The 20,695-nt window shown below is 30.3% G+C and overlaps 1 protein-coding gene across 1 annotated transcript; it reads left to right on the plus strand.

The window, feature by feature from the left end:
- The first annotated feature begins 12,379 nt into the window (after positions 1-12,379).
- Positions 12,380-16,561, plus strand: LOC124821795 (amino acid permease 6). The gene is made up of 7 exons (XM_047293741.2): positions 12,380-12,780; positions 13,068-13,301; positions 13,534-13,627; positions 13,717-13,931; positions 14,060-14,205; positions 15,663-15,890; positions 15,972-16,561. Exons 1-7 carry the CDS (start codon positions 12,675-12,677, stop codon positions 16,395-16,397), a joined length of 1,449 nt encoding a protein of 482 aa, XP_047149697.1. The 5' UTR covers positions 12,380-12,674; the 3' UTR covers positions 16,398-16,561.
- Positions 16,562-20,695: the final 4,134 nt, after the last annotated feature.

Below are 20,695 nucleotides of genomic sequence, written 5' to 3' on the forward strand. Positions count from 1 at the left end.
CTAATAAGCGATAAAATGGATTCATATTATAGTTATTAATTTAAGAATTCATTGACATGTCCGTTTTTTATTTACATACTTTTTTTTAATTAAAAAAATCAGATAATACGTAAATTCTCCATAATTTAATTTTCCAAAAATATTCATAACATTTCAAAAATTAACTTTTTATTTCTTTTATAAAACTAGTCCAATTGAAATTTTTAATTTACGAAAGCTGGTAATATTAGCCAAAGAAAGTTATGATTGAAATAATTGAAGTATATGTTTGATAAATAATTATACAATTAAACTTACGTGACATATAGTTTAAAATAATAAAAATTCTTCAAGAAAAAGAATCAAATACTAGTTATATATATATATATATATATATATATATATATATATATATATATATATATATATATATATATATATATATATATATATATATATATATATATATATATATATATATATATATATATATATATATATATATATATATATATATATATATATATAAAACTAAAAAATACAAAATTGTCCAAATGAAATATATGTACAAATAAATGTTTCAAATTCACATAAATGCATAAAAAAATTATATTTGCTGGTTTTAATTAAAACTAGCTTAACTGATTAAAGTATAATTTAAAATTAAGCTCTCATGGTTTTAAAACGAAATTTTAATTAGTTGAAAAATAACAAAACATAAACTTTTTAATTGATTAAAAAGTTTAACAAAAATGAACTTGAGATTTTTAAACGATTTTAATTAAATAAAAAATTGTTTACTTGTATTAAAAAAATTTAAATGTGTAAATTTGGTTTTAAGTTGTTTTATCGATTAAATTATTATTTTAATTGTTCAACCTATGGTTTTCCAACAAAATGTTTGAAGAATCTAACAGCCTCCAACCTAGTTACTACAAGAGCATGTGTTTCCTAAAAAGTTTAGCAGACACAAATTTTTCTTTAGTTCCATTTATATTAATTTTGTAAATACTATTTAAGATATTTTTTTCATTTGTCACATGCGTTAATAAAAGACTTCCCTGCTTTTTAAGTGTTAGATTCATCAAATAAAACATACATTGCGAAAAAAAAAATCAAGACTAAGTGCACATGTTACATAATGATGTTATGTCTTCTTATTTTCAATTATATACCAATCAACCTATGATTTTCCAACAAAATCATCTTCCATTTTATACATAAAAATATATGATCATTTGAAAAATGCATTCCAAATCATTCGGATTAGACCAATCAACTATACCTAGAAAAAAAAAACATACACAACAAGATTTTGAATCAACTATACCTAGAAAAAAAAAACCATTAGACATCTATATTTTTAATTAAACACATTTATAAGTAAAATACATTTACTAACCTTTGAACTGTCGTTAAGTTAACTTTAATTAAAAGTTTATTTCGAAACCTATAAATATAGAGATAAAAGTAAAAAAGTAAGTGATTGCATTTATTATGAATTTAAGATTTTATTATGATAATCAATCAGCAACGTAATTGACTTGAGTGTCAAAGTGTCATTGACAAGTGTCTCCCGACATTTTAAAGTTACAACACTAAGGACCTAGGAGAACTTTGTAATGAAAACCCAGACAACATTAAAAAAACTTAGAAAAAAAAGTATAAAGCCCACTCCAAACAAATTTTGATAATATTATATTTTTATCATAATATAATACATTATAAATATTTTAAAAAATCCAAATACACAAACACTATCACTCATAATATAATATATTATAAATAAAATATAAATATTATCAACTCATAATATAATATATTATAAATAAAATATAAATATTATCAACTCATAATATAATATATTATAAATAAAATATAAATATTATCAACTCATAATATAATATAGGGTTAAATATGTTTTTAGTCCCTAAACTATTGGCCGTTTCTGGTTTTCGTCCCTCTTTCAAGGTATAATTTGGTTCTCATTCTTTTCGAAACGTTCGTTTTAGTCCTCAGAATTTTGGTTTTAGTCCTCATTTGTTGCTAAATGAGGACCAAATTTTTAAACAGTGTTTAGTTTTCGAGGACTAAAACAAACGTTTTGAAAAGAATGAGGACCAAATTGTAACGGCCAATAGTTTAGGGACTAAAAACATATTTAACCCTATAATATATGATAAATATTTAAAAAAATGCGATTACACATACATACGATACACAATCGCAAGAGCGTTACGCGTGTGTTTCCACTAGCTTTTTATAATTAAAATACAATTTCAATATATTAAAATGTTATTTTAATTTATTAAAATAATAAAAACATCACATAATGAATTTTTATTTGATTATTTATTTTTATTTTATTAAAATATTTTTCATTATAAACCCAACAAAGCTAAGAACATTTTAACATAATAAATAATTTGTAATCAATTGCAAACAAAATTTAACATTTTAAATAATGATAAAATGCTTCAAAATAAATTACTTATATGTAACTAAATCAAAATAAAAGATAAAGAAATACAGTTCAAACTCAAGATCAAACACAATATTAATATCTTCAACCCTTATATAATCTCAACATAGCATATTATATTTAGAAGCATCAAATTTTAAGCTTAGAAACATTAAATATGTAAACTTCAAGTTTCTATATCAACAAACATATTTATATACTTGTGTAATAAGAATATCTTTGTATAAGCTATTATATTTTAATGGATTTTTTATTTTTTTAAATTACGATTAGTCGTATTTAATATAAAGTAGAGCAGTCAAAACGGGTATCTGACTAGATCCGGCCCGACTCACCATGGGTTAGTCACTTAGTGAATCAACCTAACTTGGTTCACTTATTAGCAAGCTGAAAAAATTCGATCTCGGTTTGACCCACCACGGGTTGTTGAGTTAAACAGGTTAATTCACTTAATTATAAGTTTTTTTTAAAATAAATAATTATAATTTTTTAATTTAAATATAAAAAATTTCAGCCTAAAATGATGTTAAATTTCAAAGACAATTCAAAATAAAAATATATATCATACAATCCAAGCGTAAGAAAAAACAAGCACAAAAGGCGAACAAATAATTTTTTAATATTGATAATTTTTGTATGGTGAGCCAACTTTAAAACTAACCTACATCTTTTTCAAACTCAACTCAACTCAAACGCATGAGTCGCGTTAACTCAGCACTAATATAAACACTAGTTTACCTATTAATTAAGGGTCTTATTTTATTTTTTTAATTGGTTTCCTAGTTAAGGGATTTACAAATAATTATGGGGAATCGCTTACACTAGTGATATTGTTCGTTTTAACAATAATTATGAAATTCTTACTAATTTTATTAATAATTAATATTACACTAAAAGATTGATTAATCATTTTTATTGATAATTAACTAATCCTTGTCTCTAATTTTTTAAATTTTAATTCGAAATCTTGTTTACAAGAACCAAATACACTTATTACTTTCCTAATACTGTTTATTCTTAGAACACGACAATCTTTTTCATCAATGAACATAATAAACGTGGCATACTTTTTTGGTCCTATAAATCTAATTTAATTTCAACTGTTTAATATCATTTCATAATAAATCTGAATAAATTTATCGAAGTGATGGTAAGAGAAACAAGACTAATTAAGAAAATACCAAATTGGTCACTAAAAAAAGCGGCAAGTCCTTCATTAAAATTTTCATACAAATATGTTCTCGAAAAAATTATATGCTTTAGTATAAGATCTTATAATTTATCTTTACCCTTTTTAGAGAGAAAGAAAAAAGCAACACAAGATATTATTACTTTGTGATTTGTACCTTTATGGAGCAAGTTGCTTATTTTAACACTTTCTTTTCCAAATAAAGTACATGCACGTCAATGTCACATATATATATTACCATAAACTAATGGGTGGTGCTACTTTGACATTACAAAATGGCATTATTTGATATGGAAAAATAATAATATTTTAATTAGATTTACAATATCTTTTAATTTAAACATATAATATATGTATATTATTATATTATTGAAAAGGATTGTCAAATGAATGTATTTTTAAGGAGAGTATGAAACAACCTTTTTCCTAAACTAATAATAGTGTCAAATATGGAAGTTCTATGAGTTGAGAAAAAAATAAAATGGAGTATTTGGAGTTTGTCTAAGTCACTACTTTAATTTTGGTGCATTTTTGGCACGTACTTTTTCAATACACTTAAATTAGTATTTATTTATCTATATGAATCCACCATTTATGCATGTGTTGACGTACAAAAAAATGAACAGAAACAAGGTGTGCTATAATACCTCGCAGAGTTTGGCTTTCTTAAACCGAAGAAAAAGAATAAAAAGGTGTGTAATGGAGACGTTTCTGTATTATAATATATATATTTATATAAATTCCAGAATCAGATTCGTTTCATATGTCGGTCTTAGCCCAGAAAGAATCTTTGTCATAAAAATTGAAAAAATGTTCGACAAAACAAGATTAAGAAACAACTGAGGATGAGTCCGAATATTAAAAACCTCTGATCATTATAGGACCAACTCTCTTCACCATCCAAAATGTTCCTTCCTTAAGGAAAAAGTTACAATTTGAAATATGCTCTCGCAAGTATCATTCAATTATGTGTTTCTTATTTGCACATTGCAGTTTTTTAATTGAAAAATAATCGTAAAGTGTATTTTTTGAAATTATAAAAAAAATGTTTTTCGTAAAAAAGTTATGATTTGAACTGATATCCTAAGCTGCATACTTTTTTTATAAATAAATTATTCTTTTTACTAAAACAGTTTAACTGTTTGAGAGTAAATTTTCTCAAACATACTCTTAAGTTCACAAGGAAACTATTTTTAATAAAGTTTTTATCGTAGATAATTATTTTAATTTTATTGTAAAAAAATCTGAAAATATCTTTACATGTTCGAACTGAGGTATCAACAGACAAAAAAAAGTGAGACATATTCTGATGCTATGGCTTTCTGATATCAGTGGCAGTTCAGTGGTGACTTTAGTCAAATGGGTCATGTTAATATTTTGAAAATTTTTATTTTGACAACTTCATATTACTCAATAATTAGTGAGAACTATTTTTTTTAATAATACATAGTTAATTAAGTTTCAATGCATTACTTTTCATTTTTGTTTAAAATCATTTGTATAAATTACTATAAGATTTGTTGAGCCTAGAATTCAAATTCAAGCTTGACATCCTTTCTTATGAAATTCAAGATGGTGATACGTTATCATTTGTGTCACAAAACAGCTATCATACTAACCTTCATCAAAATCATTCTTCCCTGAACAGCCTTTCAGTAACTCTGCTATACTGTATTAAAAAATCCCCCTATGGTGGAAATCCCAGGAAGATTTGTTTTCTCCAATGAACATGTTCCAACACAAAATCCATACATATATATACCCATTTGAGTCAAAAATCTGTCGTACTGCAAATTGTTCCTTGTCACTTTCTCTTCACCAATAACTTGTTTTGGTGACACAAGCATTTCGTCACCTAAGGAGACTGGGATGATGAGTGATGACGAAGACACTCAAAAGCAATCAACCATTACATAATTAAGGACTGCTCATATGAACTACCTATAAAACAATAGAAAACAATAGCCTTTGCAGAATGAATGACATAAAAACATTGAAATAAATTTACTATTAAGCAAGAGAAAAAAAAGAATGTAAGAAAAATTATTAAATCAAATATATATATATATATATATATATATATATATATATATATAACATGTTAACAAACTGAACTGACTTAACTAATAAAAAATAACAGATTATGTATAATAATAATTTTATTAATCCATATTAAATGATTAAGTGAATCTCTCCTTTTATAGTGTTTTTTGTATATTTTTATACCGTAAAAGAGAAATAAGATGAAAAATGTGACATCCCAAAAATATACTGCGTGACGTCACCAGATTATAATAATAGAAAGTAGTTGAAAACATATATCCGAATATTAGGATTATAGTCATCCTTAAAATACTAAGAAGGGAAATAAATGTACTCAAGTCTGTCCACATACCATGGGTTCTACATATTACAGTTTTTAAAATGCAAAAGTTAAAGTAAGGAGATCCTAATGGTACTAGGATTCAGCGTCATCTTCCTCCAATGCTTACTTCAGGGGCACCTCCTCGCCATCTGCTCCCATCCAAGTGGATGATCATCGCTAGAGGAAATATACCCAAACATAGAACGGACACAAGTAAGGGTGAGCTAATTATATAAAAAGCATACAATATGACAATATGCATGCAAGAGTTAACTTCAATCAAGCAAGATAAACACGCATCCAAACATGTTAAATACTAGACTTGACTTGTCCGGACTTTAGAATGACAGTCGACCTATGGCGGGTCTTGCACTCGTGGTGGCTTATGAAACTTGGGTTCCCCCACCCTATCACACTCACGAGGTTAGCCTGTTCCGGGCCTTGAGGCATACTGGAAGCCCCCAAGACTAAGACCTCCTGCTACTCCTCACCACATGGTTTAATCCTCTCTACGTGAGAAGAAAGACCATTGGAGTTTCAGGATGACCCCAAGACTAAGCTCCTACATTCATTCTAAACAACTAAGGGCATCACCATGGATCTTCTCCTTGAAGATTATGGAATTACGTACATCAACCATACTTTTTAAAACCACATACTTTGAATCACCAATCATACTATTGAATCACACACACTTTCACTTTAACAGTATACAACATGTTTGAATCCTAACATATGATATAATTTGCTCCAACACATACTTCACAAACCATACAACATTCAACTCTAAGTGAAACAATATAAAAGAGAAAATAGAAAATAAAACCCCGAACGTTTCGCACAGTGCACCACCCTCCCAGCTCGCCTTGCGAATTAAGTCTGAATAAGTGTCAGACTTTGGGTCCCTCGCATAGCGCACCCAGGTCGCTATGCAAGAACCCAGACAGAGACCAACCCTCCTAAAACTCTCGGTATGCGTCCCACTCGCCTTTCGAATTAAATGGGCAGTGGTTTCAGACCACCACCAGTCGCATAGCGACAGGATTCGCCAGGCGAATCCACAAACAGAGAGCAACACCCTCTGGTCATTCGCACAACGAATGACTCAGACAGTGAGCACTCTCTACAGGGTCTCGCTATGCGAGACAGCTCACATAGCGACTCTACATCATCTGCAGAACGCAAATTCTGCAGAATCACACACTCACACAGCCCTTACCATTTCTAGTTATTTTCTCCAACTTCTAACACTCTTAATTCGTGTTTTATACTTACTTAAACTCATCTAGATGATTATAAACATTCTCACTCCAATTCTAAAGTGATTAAGACTCAATTCCTACTCTAGAACGTCAATTTTTCACAACTTAGGGACTCAAATCCACCTTTACCATTTTTAGCATGTTCTAAACCAATTTTATGTTCCTAGCAAGTTTCATTGGACCTAATCAAACTGTATTAACCCTCCAAACACACTCTAAACTTCCGATGCTCCGAATCCTTACCCCACTTTCTCTCCAATGACCTAAAATACTTCCTAAATGTTAAATTGTCTATCTAAATATTACTATCTAAATATTACTACTGCCGAAATCCTACCCAGAAACACTTCATACAAACTCAATTAACAGTAACTAAGTTCATCCATACACCATCCACCACATTTTCATCACGCCCAAATGCTCAAAATCAAGAATGCAGTCCAAGCATCACACCAGTTCAGAATTCAACATGCATACATATTTATAAAACATATTCAACCAAAACAAAATTTAAAAGTTATAACTAGCTCCCCTAACCTTGGTGGTTATAAGCACATTACTACTCATAATAGTAGCAAAACCCCAACAGTGCGTTACACAGCCAACACACAATAAGACCCTACAATCCACTAAAGTGGAGAGACAGAAACAACTCTTAGAGCTATAATAGGCAGAGAATTAAAAGGGGAAGACTACCAGCTGCATGCACCCAATAAAGTTGCATGCCTTAGGTTCAAGAGAGATGGAGGAACTGACTTACCCGTCCAAAACGGAAACTAATCGGATGAATGGGAAGCTCTCAACTCCGTGAACGAAAGGATAACACCTATTTGACAATGCAACGGTTGTAATTTGTGAATGGATAGAGAGAAGGCAGAGCAAGAAGAAGAAGACATAGTTTATGGAGAGATGGAGAAGTTGGCTAATGAACTCAGATTGGGAAAAGTCTCTTCTAAGGTCATGGTGTCCTTAGTTTTACGGGCCATGGCTGCCTCAACATAAGGCCCAAAAGCCCCATATTTTTCAGGCCCTTATAAAAAATACAAATTTAAAATATGTTTCTATAAACTCGAATGTAAAATACTGAAATTTTTTATATCTTTAATTTTAATATATTTTTATTTTCAATTAGTGCAAAATATGTAAATTATATAAGTTTTCGTGTGCATATTATATTGATTTCGCAATTGATCTAATATATATTAATATATGTTGATCTGATTGATATATTAATATATTTGTTTTGAATATTAATATATTCAAAAACATATTACTTAGATTATGTAATGATATAATATATTCATTGATTTGAACTAAGGAACATAATATTTTTAACAAAAAAAACATTGTTGAGAGTGACCATATGAGGATATGTGCTTCTTATAGAAGGTGATAATGCAAAAGAGAACACGAACTGCTAAGGACTAACACTAATGAATCACCACTGATGAATTACTAATGAATCACCATAGAGAATATCACATCCAACGACAAAGTATCATGGACAAAACACTTAGTTGATTAGGAGACTTCGTGTAACATCATAGGAACTAGTACACATTTTGAGAGAGTGGCTACATCACGATTATGCTTCATTTGCATATGAAGATGGCAAAGTGCCAAGTAGAAACAACTACGAAAAGAACTTTCTCAAAAAAAGAAAAACCCTAAGCATAAGAAAATGAGTAGAAAAATACTAACTTGCTGCATCAATTGATAAATAGTGGCCTGGAAAAGAAAAAAAAAGTTTACTGAATCATGACGTGACAATGATAGGGTATGATAACAATGTGACGAGTGTCCTCTACAAGAAATGGAAAATAATAAAAGCACAAGAAAAAAGATGAAGTTGTTGTTGGGAATCCAAATTAATCTAAATCTCACATTGGATAAAAATGAGAAAATAGAGCAGTATATAAAGGTGAAAGAACTATTAACCAATTGCCTTAAGGTTTTGAATAGAGTTACTTATATGGTTGGGCTCAAACGTCATTGGTATTTGTATCTCCCAAATGATCAACTTTCTTCTTGATAGACTCAACAGTAGTATCAGAGCCGATGGTTTATTTTAATGACCGACTCAAACAAATATAATAATTCCTATACTGAAAATCTTCCTTTGAGTTCATATCTCTTCAATAGAACAATGATTTACTACCATAATTATAGTAAATCAGATATATTAATTACATCAATTATTTCTTTAATTATCTAATATATATATATATATATATATATATATATATATATATATATATATATTATAACTTATCACATACACTTAAAAAATGATAATATTTTATTAAAAAATTTATGTTAATTTACTTTAAAAAATTTATGTTAATTTATGTTAAACAATTTCTTATAAAAAATGACTTTATAATGAGTTTTTATTTTATAATTTTTGTCTTATCTAATTTTCACAAGCATAATGACATCCGAAAGAATTGGTAATTGGCATGGAGGGTTTTTTTAGAGATGATGATTCAACATATGCAGATGATGAAATTAGAGAAATTAGTGAAGATGGTGAAATTGAAGAGATCTTGAATGAACCTTTGCCTCAAGGTGAATATGTCAATGACTCAACTGAAAAGGTTGGAGTGAGAGAGATGAAAGAGAAATGATTGAGAGGAATGAGAGAGGTCAGTAAGGGTTTGGGGGGTTTCTTTTTTTTTTTTTTAAGTTTTGAGAATGAAAATTATTAAAATACCCTTAACCTTAAAACTTAGAATCCATGATATATAAAGGTATTTTTGTCTACTAAAATCCGGTATACATTACTAAAATGTACCAACTGAAAAACAGGCGTACGCGCGTTAGCAAACCCCATATATATATATATATATATATATATATATATATATATATATATATATATATATATTATAACTTATCACATACACTTAAAAAATGATAATATTTTATTAAAAAATTTATGTTAATTTACTTTTTAAAATTTAAGAATTAAAATATATTAAAGTTTGTAATATAAATGAGTTTCAATTTTCAAACAATTTTTATTGTTCTTTTAAACAGTAATGATAAATGATCATTGAACTAGAGTGAATTGTTCATTTAATTTTTCTGCACTACTCTTTTACCCACTCATATAATTCTTGTTATAATAGGTGTTTTACCAGTGATATATATAACATGTCAAATATTTAATTATAAAATATATATATAGATGAATTTATTACCATTTAATACACATTTAAAAAGAGTAGAATTGATAACTTTATAAGACGTATGATGTGAAAAAAAAATATACCTAATAAATGTACGTAAAAACTAAAATATATTTTATATAATTTGTCATTTATAAATATAGTGTGAGAAAGAGAGATGAAAAAGACAAAAAGAAAGGTTTTGATAAAAGTGTAAAGAAAAAATATGAAAAAATAATGATTGTTAATGTCTTTTATTAGGATTTAATTGTCCTGGCCAAAACATTATGTTGGTTCAGTGCTTGAAAGTCTCATCTATTGAAAAGAAAAAAGGAAAAATAAGACTTAGTTTCTTAACAATGGAACACTTTCAAAAGGACAGACAGAGTACAAGTGTGGATAAGAATGAATTTTAAGAAAGTTAGTGCCTAAAATGTTGCAGGTTTCATTCAGCATCTTAATCACCCACTGGATATAATGGCAAACACACTGATACACAAGAACTCTTCAAGTTCCAATGCCACTTTCTGGAATTTTCTGCATATTTTTTGTCTAATTCATATGTGACCATCAGTGCAAACTCATGCATTTTAACTTAATATTTCTAATGAAAAAAACAAGAAGTCAGCTGAAGTTTTCTTTTTCTTTTTTTTTTACAATTATAAGATTTCATTTTCTAAGTATTGTATAATGGAATTGATGAGACAAAAAATTGTGAATTTACAATAAAATCATTAAATATATGAAAAATATATAATACACGTGTCATTATTTTAACGAGTTGATCACTTTTCTATCCATTTAAAGTTTATCGCTATAATAATAAATAACTAATGTGTTATTATATTGTAAAAAGAAAAACTGTGTCAAACTATTTTTTTAAAATATATTCAATTTTAAAGACAAATTTATATTGATTAGTAATAACTGATTCATTAAATTGACAATTAATTTATATTTTATTAAATAATTTACAATAAAAAAATATTCCTATGTTATGTAAAGTTATGAGTTCAGAATAGTGCCAAAAATTTGTTATGAGGTGCACTTATTTCTATTGTTTTATTAGTATCAATAATGTCGTATATGAAATTATATTTTCATGTTTTATCAGTGTTGTATTTTTTAACAGTTTATGAATAAAAGTATAATTGATGTTTATCTAGAATTTTCACAAAGATTCAGAAACTGAATGGATGCATGTGCCTGATGTATAGGTTCTTTGATTTCATCATATCCCTATAATTATTTAATTCAGGAAAACGTAAAAGTTAGGTCAGAGCTCGCGCGTGCACACACACACATATATATATATATATAAAATATTTTTTTACAATATTTTAAAATTATCTCATTTTTATTCAAAATTATTTTATAATTAATAATAATAATTAATATAGATAATCACGTAAACTATGTTAAAATATTGTTAAAAAATTTGAGAAATTATTATTATCTTTATGTTTGATAGGCAAACAAAATTTTAGTTTGCAGAGTGAAATAAGACAACTGAGTAGAACAAAAAGGTGAAGGAATCGGCCATGCATGGTGCATTAGTCAGAGGATTTTCTGCCACTTTGGAGAAAACCATGATGAGTGGTTGCCATCAAAAAATTCTCTAAATGGATGGACTAAAACAAAATATGAAGAAACGTGTGGGGACCACGGTTGCAACGTGTGCCAGAGATTTGCCACCTTCAATGGTTCTAATACGCGTCTAAAATTCCACTCTTTTTACACCACCTATCATCTGAACCTCCAACTAACCATTAACACAAAAGCTTTCAGATTTTATATCACCTTTATCAACTTCCATGGCCTTTTCCTTTCTCTAAGCTTTTCACTTTTCTTTTCCATAAATGCTGCACCTATCGTTTATCTACATGTGCCACACCTTCCACTAACCACACTTCTTTGACTTCTCTGTTTATCTATTCTTTTCTCTCAAACCATAATGAATGCTATAGTTAATGCTTTTTTAAGATTATATTTTCATTTCTTTTTTTAAAGAAAATTTCCTTTTTTATACTATTTTATTTTAATTATGTGTGTCAAATAAATATAAATATACATTAAATATGAATATAAATGTGTGTCATCTTGCCATTTATCATCTTAATCCAAACTCTTATAAGTACTCCCAAACCAAACCAACCACACCAACCATCAGCACAGAAAAACAAACAAACACACCCTCTTTCTCTTTTCCTTGCTCTCACTCCGAAACATGAATCTTGATCAGTTTCAGAAAAACAGCATGTACGTGGAAACCCCAGAAGCTTTTGGTGAAGGTGACAAAAACTTCGACGATGATGGACGTGACAAGAGAACTGGTAAACACACATCCTGATCACATATCTATAGCTAGATGTAACTATCACAAAATCCCACACACACACACATACGTATGACATACTCACAGTCATACATAAAATATTATATACCTCGTATCAGTATAAAATGTTTTTATACGACCATGTAATCGTAGAATGACTTGTGCGATATCATTATTTTAAGTATCAAAGTGCTGGTTTTACTTTTTTGTTTCTGTCTGAGTTTTGCATTGGATTACGTGGAAATTAAGGTTTGATTCTGATTTTTTTTGTGGTTGTGTTTGAAGGAACATGGATAACTGCGAGTGCTCATATCATAACCGCAGTGATAGGATCTGGAGTGTTGTCGCTTGCATGGGCGATTGCACAGTTGGGTTGGGTGGCTGGCCCTGCGGTTCTCCTCGCCTTCTCTTTCATCACATACTTCACATCAACTCTTCTGGCAGACTGTTATCGTACACCTGACCCTGTTCATGGCAAGAGAAACTACACCTATTCTGACGTTGTGAAATCCGTCTTAGGTAAAAAAATTCAAACTTTATGACATCCATGCAATTGATCCAATAGGGTAGTTGTCAGGTGTGTTTTTCTGAAATCAGATCATCCAATCCCAGTAACTTTACTAATTTACTTGATTTATTCACATCTGAACTCACAACTTTGAATGAACAAAGAAAACAGGTCATTAAATGAAGGTAGCACCGACCAGAAACTTTAACTTGTGGTATAACTTGTCGTTTACCGTTTTGGTAGGTGGGAGGAAATTCCAACTGTGTGGATTAGCTCAGTATGTAAATCTGGTCGGTGTAACTATCGGATACACAATAACGGCATCAATCAGTATGGTGTAAGCAAAAACCGCATAAAGTATAGTATATTAATTAACATTATCCAAACTTTGGACTATGTGATAAATGATTCTGTTTGCTTAACCAGGGCGGTGAAAAGGTCAAACTGTTTTCACAAACATGGACACCATGAGAAGTGCTTCACGTCAAACAACCCTTTCATGATTATCTTTGCGTGCATCCAAATCGTGCTTAGTCAGATACCGAATTTCAGCAAGCTCTGGTGGCTGTCTATTGTTGCAGCAGTCATGTCTTTTGCTTATTCTTCCATTGGACTCGGCCTCTCTGTTGCCAAAGTTGCAGGTAATAGCAATCATAACATGAGCTGTAATTTGTTTGTATTATTAGGTAGTAGGATGCTAAAAAACAAAAACAGAGTGAGTTACTTTACATTAGTTTGTTACAATGATCATGTTTGGTGAATGGTGCAGGTGGCGGAGATCATGTACGGACAACCTTAACTGGGGTGCAAGTTGGTGTGGATGTTACAGGATCTGAGAAGGTCTGGAGGACCTTTCAAGCTATTGGTGACATTGCCTTTGCTTACGCTTATTCTAACGTTCTCATTGAGATACAGGTAACTATAACTCATTCTCTTTTTCTTATCAAACATATATCTATATATATATATATATATATATATATATATATATATATATATATATCTATATATATATATATATATATCTATATCTATCTATCTATCTATATATATATATATATCTACGATATTTTTGCATGCATGATTACATACATAAACCAGTGAGATTTAATCATCAATATAAGTAATCTTAACGAATAAGTTATATATCTACTATATTTTTTTATACAAGTAGATCTATTAAATATAGAAAAGATTTTGGAAGTGGCAGTGTCTAAGCAAACTTCCATGCTTCCTATAACAGTAGATAACTATTGTTCATTTGTTCTTTGGAATCATGATTGAATGCATGCATAATTCAAGAAAAACGTGAAAGTATGGCACGGGTGACAAATGGCTTGGTTGGTATATTGACCACTTGGTCAATATCAATGATATCGATGAATAAAAAAACGTTTTGCTATTGACTAAAATCCCTTTTAATTAGAATTGATTAACTCAGTGAACTAAATTAAAAAATAGTTTATACTTATCGAAATAATTGGAGAAATGACAGATACACAAACTTATCTTTATATAGGTCTATTAAAATGGTTTTTTGGATCAATCAAATCTAACATAAATTGAAATATGATATTTTCAAGATATGTTATGTTATAAGAAGAAAAAATTAAGTATTTAATTCGTGGGTATTAAATAGAGTTGTGTGTTTATCATTGTTTATATAAATTAATAAACATTTTACATATGTGTATACTTAACTGTTAACATATAACATTGGCAAGTTTTTTGTCAAAAACGATACTTTACTTATCCATTAAAGTGGCAGAATCTATTCCAATCGAAACTAAATATTCTCAATCTTTATGTATCTATTTGTTAGTGGAAAGCACACTATATATGATATAATGAATGTCCTTTTAACCAAAAAGCAATTATTCTATCATGGGAAAGATGCCAAGTCAAATTATATTATCTTCTCATGATGTTCGTTACTCGGCGTTTATGTGTTAGCATTTACCACTTTCCTGTAGTTAGTGCATCACTAAAAAAATCCTTTATACTGTTTATAAAAAAAGTAAAAACTACATCTGGAAAAAATTATTTTGCTAGAAGAGAAATGAAATACACTGTAAAATCTAGAAAACTGTTGCCAGATTCATTTCAATAGGATTTCATCTATGTGAACGTTACTTAGTTAATAGACATCTACCTTGATTTCATCTACAGTTATCATACACTTGTTTTTTCATCCTATCTTATTTTTCTTATCACATTATACATCCTATAAATCTATCATTTATTATAAGTGTTCATCAACGTTTTCTGTGTACATGTGTAACTATGTAACGGTCCAAGAAGAATTATCATGATTTGTTTCTACCTATAATTAAGATGACATTTTGGTTCCACCCCATCAAATATAATTGCAGGATACCCTGAAATCGAGCCCTCCAGAGAACAAGGTCATGAAAAGATCAAGTTTGATTGGCATCATGACAACAACCTTGTTTTATGTACTGTGTGGCTGCTTAGGTTATGCAGCATTTGGAAACGAAGCACCAGGAAATTTCCTCACCGGGTTCGGCTTCTACGAGCCCTTTTGGCTCATAGACTTTGCTAACATCTGCATAGCCGTGCACTTGGTTGGAGCATATCAGGTAACAACTACAATCAAACACATTTCCTAATTCTTATTTTGTTGATGAATGGCGTTTCATTTATGCCTTGTTTGTCATCAGGTTTTCTGTCAGCCAATATTTGGATTCGTAGAGAACTGGAGTAAGGAAAGGTGGCCCAACAGCCAATTTGTTAATGGGGAGCATACAGTGAAGTTCCCATTGTGTGGAAGCTACAGTGTGAACTTTTTCAGGGTGGTGTGGAGAACGACATATGTTATCATCACTGCTGTCTTGGCTATGATGTTTCCATTCTTCAATGACTTCCTAGGACTGATTGGTTCGGTGTCCTTCTGGCCATTGACCGTTTACTTCCCCATAGAGATGTACATTAAGCAGTCAAAGATGAAAAAGTTTTCCTTCACATGGACATGGCTCAAGATATTGAGCTGGGTTTGCTTGATTGTTTCCATTATTTCAGCTGCTGGCTCCATTCAAGGCCTCGCTCAAGATCTCAAGAAATATCAGCCCTTTAAAGCCCACCAATAGTTGTTCTCTGTAACTTTTTTTTAATGAGTTTAAGTTTGTGAATGGGATAATGAATTGTTATATCAAGTGCTTATAGAAGAAACAATAGACATAACACCTATCTGCACTGCACTGTATAAACGTCAGAAATAATTTCAAAGTGTTGAAAGTCTACATTATCCTTTAATTCAGTAATCTACATACAGTACATGCATAATATATATACCCACTTGATTCGGTGGAGTATGCACTAGGCTTGTATCTACATTAAACGTATGTAGTACAAATTCTGGAGTGAGGAGACTCGTATTCACTAACTGGTCAAGAAATCCTGTAATGGCACAAGTATAATGATGAAGTTGCAGTGGAAAACTATCCCAAACCGTGATTCACGTGTCAGTGGAAAACAATCTAATTAACCTTCTGATGGCAAGACCAATTCCATGTCAATCATTTCTAACAACTACTTTTGCATGTTTATTTCCTCCAATATCATAAACAGAAGAATTTTTTAAAACAAAATTTATTACTGTGTATTCATGTTACATGGTAACTTAGTTGTGAGCGAAAAAATGATGAAAAAGGTGGAATCAAGAAATAGGTGAAGAGGTGTCAAAAAGAATTTAAAACCAGTTTAAGTCAGGTTGTGCGTAGAATGATTCAATTTTTAAAATATGGATAAAACTGAAATTCACTTACTTAGGTTAAACAAAATCGGATTACAAATAGGTTTACTCACAATTCATTAATAGCTACACCATTTATCATTTTTAATATTTGTTTATTATAATTACTTATTATTCTTAATTATGTAAATTATGTAAATTGACAATTTAATAATATTATTTACAATATTAATAATATTATTTGTTGAATTAACGTTTTGACTACTTTTTAATAAATAATTAAAGTTAATATGTAATAATTTAAATTGAATTGACTCAATTAAGTCAACTTGTAAATGCCGATTTACTTTGATATACACAGGCGTGATACAGAAATCCGATAAAAAAAAAATCTTCATCAGATTTTAAAATTTAATAAAAGAAAATATAACCTCTAAAATTGCACGATGAAATATTTGGAGGCACAGGTGAAACAGCCATGACACCTTCTTGTTGCACTTCAGTAGATTTTAACTTTATTGAAATAAAATATTTACCTTTATCTTCTTCCTCCTCCACCAATGCACCCTTCTCCTCATTCTTCTTCCTCCATCGGCACTGCTTCTTCCATCTCCACCGGTGCTCGTCCTCCATCTCCGATCTTCACACACCAAGGCTCCTTCCTCAACCTCCACTGAAACACTTCTTTCTCCACCAAAACCCTTCATTCTTCCACCTCCCATGACACCCCTTCCTCCGCTCCCATCCCCTCTCTCCCACCTCTTCAACTTTTATAAGAGAAAAATATATTCTGGATTTTACAATCCAAAATACAAAATGTATTTATTTAAAATATAAATTTTATAATCCAAAATATACAATTCAAAATACAAAGAGTTAAATATGTTTTAAGTCCCTAAACTAATGTTATTTTGGGTTTCGTCCCTCTTCTAAAAGTTTGTTCATTTTCGTCCTCTTAGTTTTGAAACTCGTATTTTTAGTTCTTAAAAAGCAATGGTGTTAAGTTTTCTGTAAGATGGCTAACAGCGAGTACGTATGATGTCAGCTTCCCTCATAATTGTGTGCCACGTTGCTTTTTTTTTTTTCTAAAATGAGATTAAATACGATTAAATTTGAAGTCACTCACAATTTTATTATGGACTACAGACAATGCCTCAACCTTCATAACCACCGTGAAATCAACTCCATCACTGTCGCACATTCATCTTCATTACCTACAAAACTAGAAATCAAAAAATCCCAATTGCCAAGAAACCCTAGAGTCTCCATCCTTCTCGCATCGGACCACCACGCTGTCACCAACAACCACCATGCATCGCGTCTCGCGCCTCCACATCGAAATCCAGTAACCTGCAAACAAAAAACCACAAGTTTGTCAACCCTAGTCGCGTAAGATTCACCTAAATCAAAAATTGAAACCAGAAGCTGCAGCGTTTTCGTCTTCACGAAAAACCCAAAATCCTGTCGTTGCTTGCCTCCACCGGCCACTATGAGTGGCACAACTAGGTTCGTCTTCTTCATGCTCTACATGGAGAAACTCAATGTGTTTTAACTTCTTATTTACCACTTTTCATAAGAACTTTATCCAAAAAGTTTCCTTTACCAGTTTCCTGAAATACCTAGAAGGCAGGAACACTTTCTGCCACTTGTTGGGTCATTTGTGCAATAATTATTGGGTCCACAAATGCCATAAATAAAACAAGGTTGTGGGTGAAACATCCCTGACACCATCCACTTCTCTTGTCCATCTACCATGCTGTAGACCCTCACATTACCATCATGATCAAGGGTCAATCTCCGCTGAAGCTCCAAGGAAACGAGGTTGGTGCTCCCTCTCAGAGTCTGGTTTGGAAGAAGTGTGACGGTCAGGAAATTGAAGTTCCGCCACAAAACAGCGTTGTCGGAGGAATCTTTGAGGAGTACGAGGTTGCTGATGTCATACAAATATAAGCGGACTTGTTTGGACGAGGTGGCAGTGTCGATGGACCATACTTGCAACTAACCGGTGTCGGTGAGTACGAGGTTACCGATTTGTAATTGCTCATTTCAGGAAAAAAGAGAGCAACATGACACACAATTATGAGGGAAACTAGAATCAAACGTGGCTTGCCGTTAACTACCTCACAGAAAATCTAACGACGTCATTGCTTTTTAAAGACTAAAAATACAAGTTTTCAAACTAAAAGGACAAAAATGAACAAACCTTCTAAAGAGACACGAAACCTAAAATAACATAATAATTCAGAGACTAAAAACATATTTAATCCAAATACAAATCTTGTATTACAAATTATACAATTCAAATCAAAATACAATTTTGTAATTTATATTCTAGGTTATACATTTCAAAATGTAATCATTATATTTCGAAATATAGATTTTGCATTCCAATTTCTACATTTCAAAATATCTCTGAATTATTCAGAAACTCAATGAAAATAGAGTAAATTTAGAATTGTAAAGCGTATAAATGTGCAGGAAAAAAAAACTGCCTTAAATTATGGACTAGACTAAGCAATGCCGTCCTTCCCACCTAACTAGTCAAGAACCACAACCAATTGATTTTTACAAGGTTTACCATGTCTTCCTGAAAAGTCAAGATAGTGGTTTGCTAATGTTATTATTTTATTTGAATTCCTTGACATGAACAGAAATGGTTTTATTGAAATTAAATTTCAATTAAATTAGTATATATATTCAGATATCGTAGCCCAATTTGATAATTTAAATTCATTTATTGAAGTAATAAATTCGAACATTATCCTTTTTTGTAATTTGTGCGCAGACATCTATTTGCTAGAAGTACTAGGATTTTTTTTCATCACACTGTTAGCAGGATAGTTTTGGGCGAGCTGATGAGAAAAATGCTTCTCCACCTTTCCTTACGAGCTAAAACACCAAAGAAAGAAAACATGATCCTTTTAGCAGGTTTCTACTATAGGAAGGCTCACGACGTCAACATTTTTTATTTTTTCAATTTCCCATTCTCATTGCTTCAACTACATTTCCATTTCAGTATAGATGTAAGCAAGGAAAAAGGGAATGCCGATATAAGAAGTCGATTTCATGCAAAGACGAGAAAGCTTCCATTCAAAGTCAACAATATATAATGTAAAAACCATAATAACATAATTTTTCATTACATAATTAATTATATCAATTTATTACTATTTAAGTTTTTAATTATTATCATATAATACTTAATTACTAAACAATATATTAAAATAAAAATTATTGATAACAAAAATATTTACCTCTCTTTCCATTCATTTTCTCTATTTTCAGCTAATACAAACAGCTTCACTTTTATTTATTGTTACTCTTTTCTCTGTATCACTAGTTGCCATCTAATCTAAACAAGACATTAAACTCTTCAGATCATGCTAATAGTTGAGCTAGTCTCTTGTACAGCAGATCAAGTGATTGTAGAGAAGAGCAAATAATTGTATCTTTCTTTCGGCGGTGTCCAAATGCAGAGAAGAGACGGCTAATTAGTATTCTTACATGTCCAAGATTAGGAATAAAGCATACACCAATTTGCTTAAGCTAAATATACCAATGACGTTGAAACCCCTTATCTTCATTCACTTCACCTACGTTTTCTGTGAGATTTAGAAGGCTTGGACATGGACATTATGAAATCTATTAAACATATGTTGTAACTTCATAATGGAAAAAATCAAACCAAATGAA

Source organism: Vigna umbellata, chromosome 2 (genome assembly GCF_029865625.1).
Source record: "Vigna umbellata cultivar VRB3 chromosome 2, Vumbellata_1.0, whole genome shotgun sequence".
NCBI classification, from domain to species: domain Eukaryota; kingdom Viridiplantae; phylum Streptophyta; class Magnoliopsida; order Fabales; family Fabaceae; genus Vigna; species Vigna umbellata.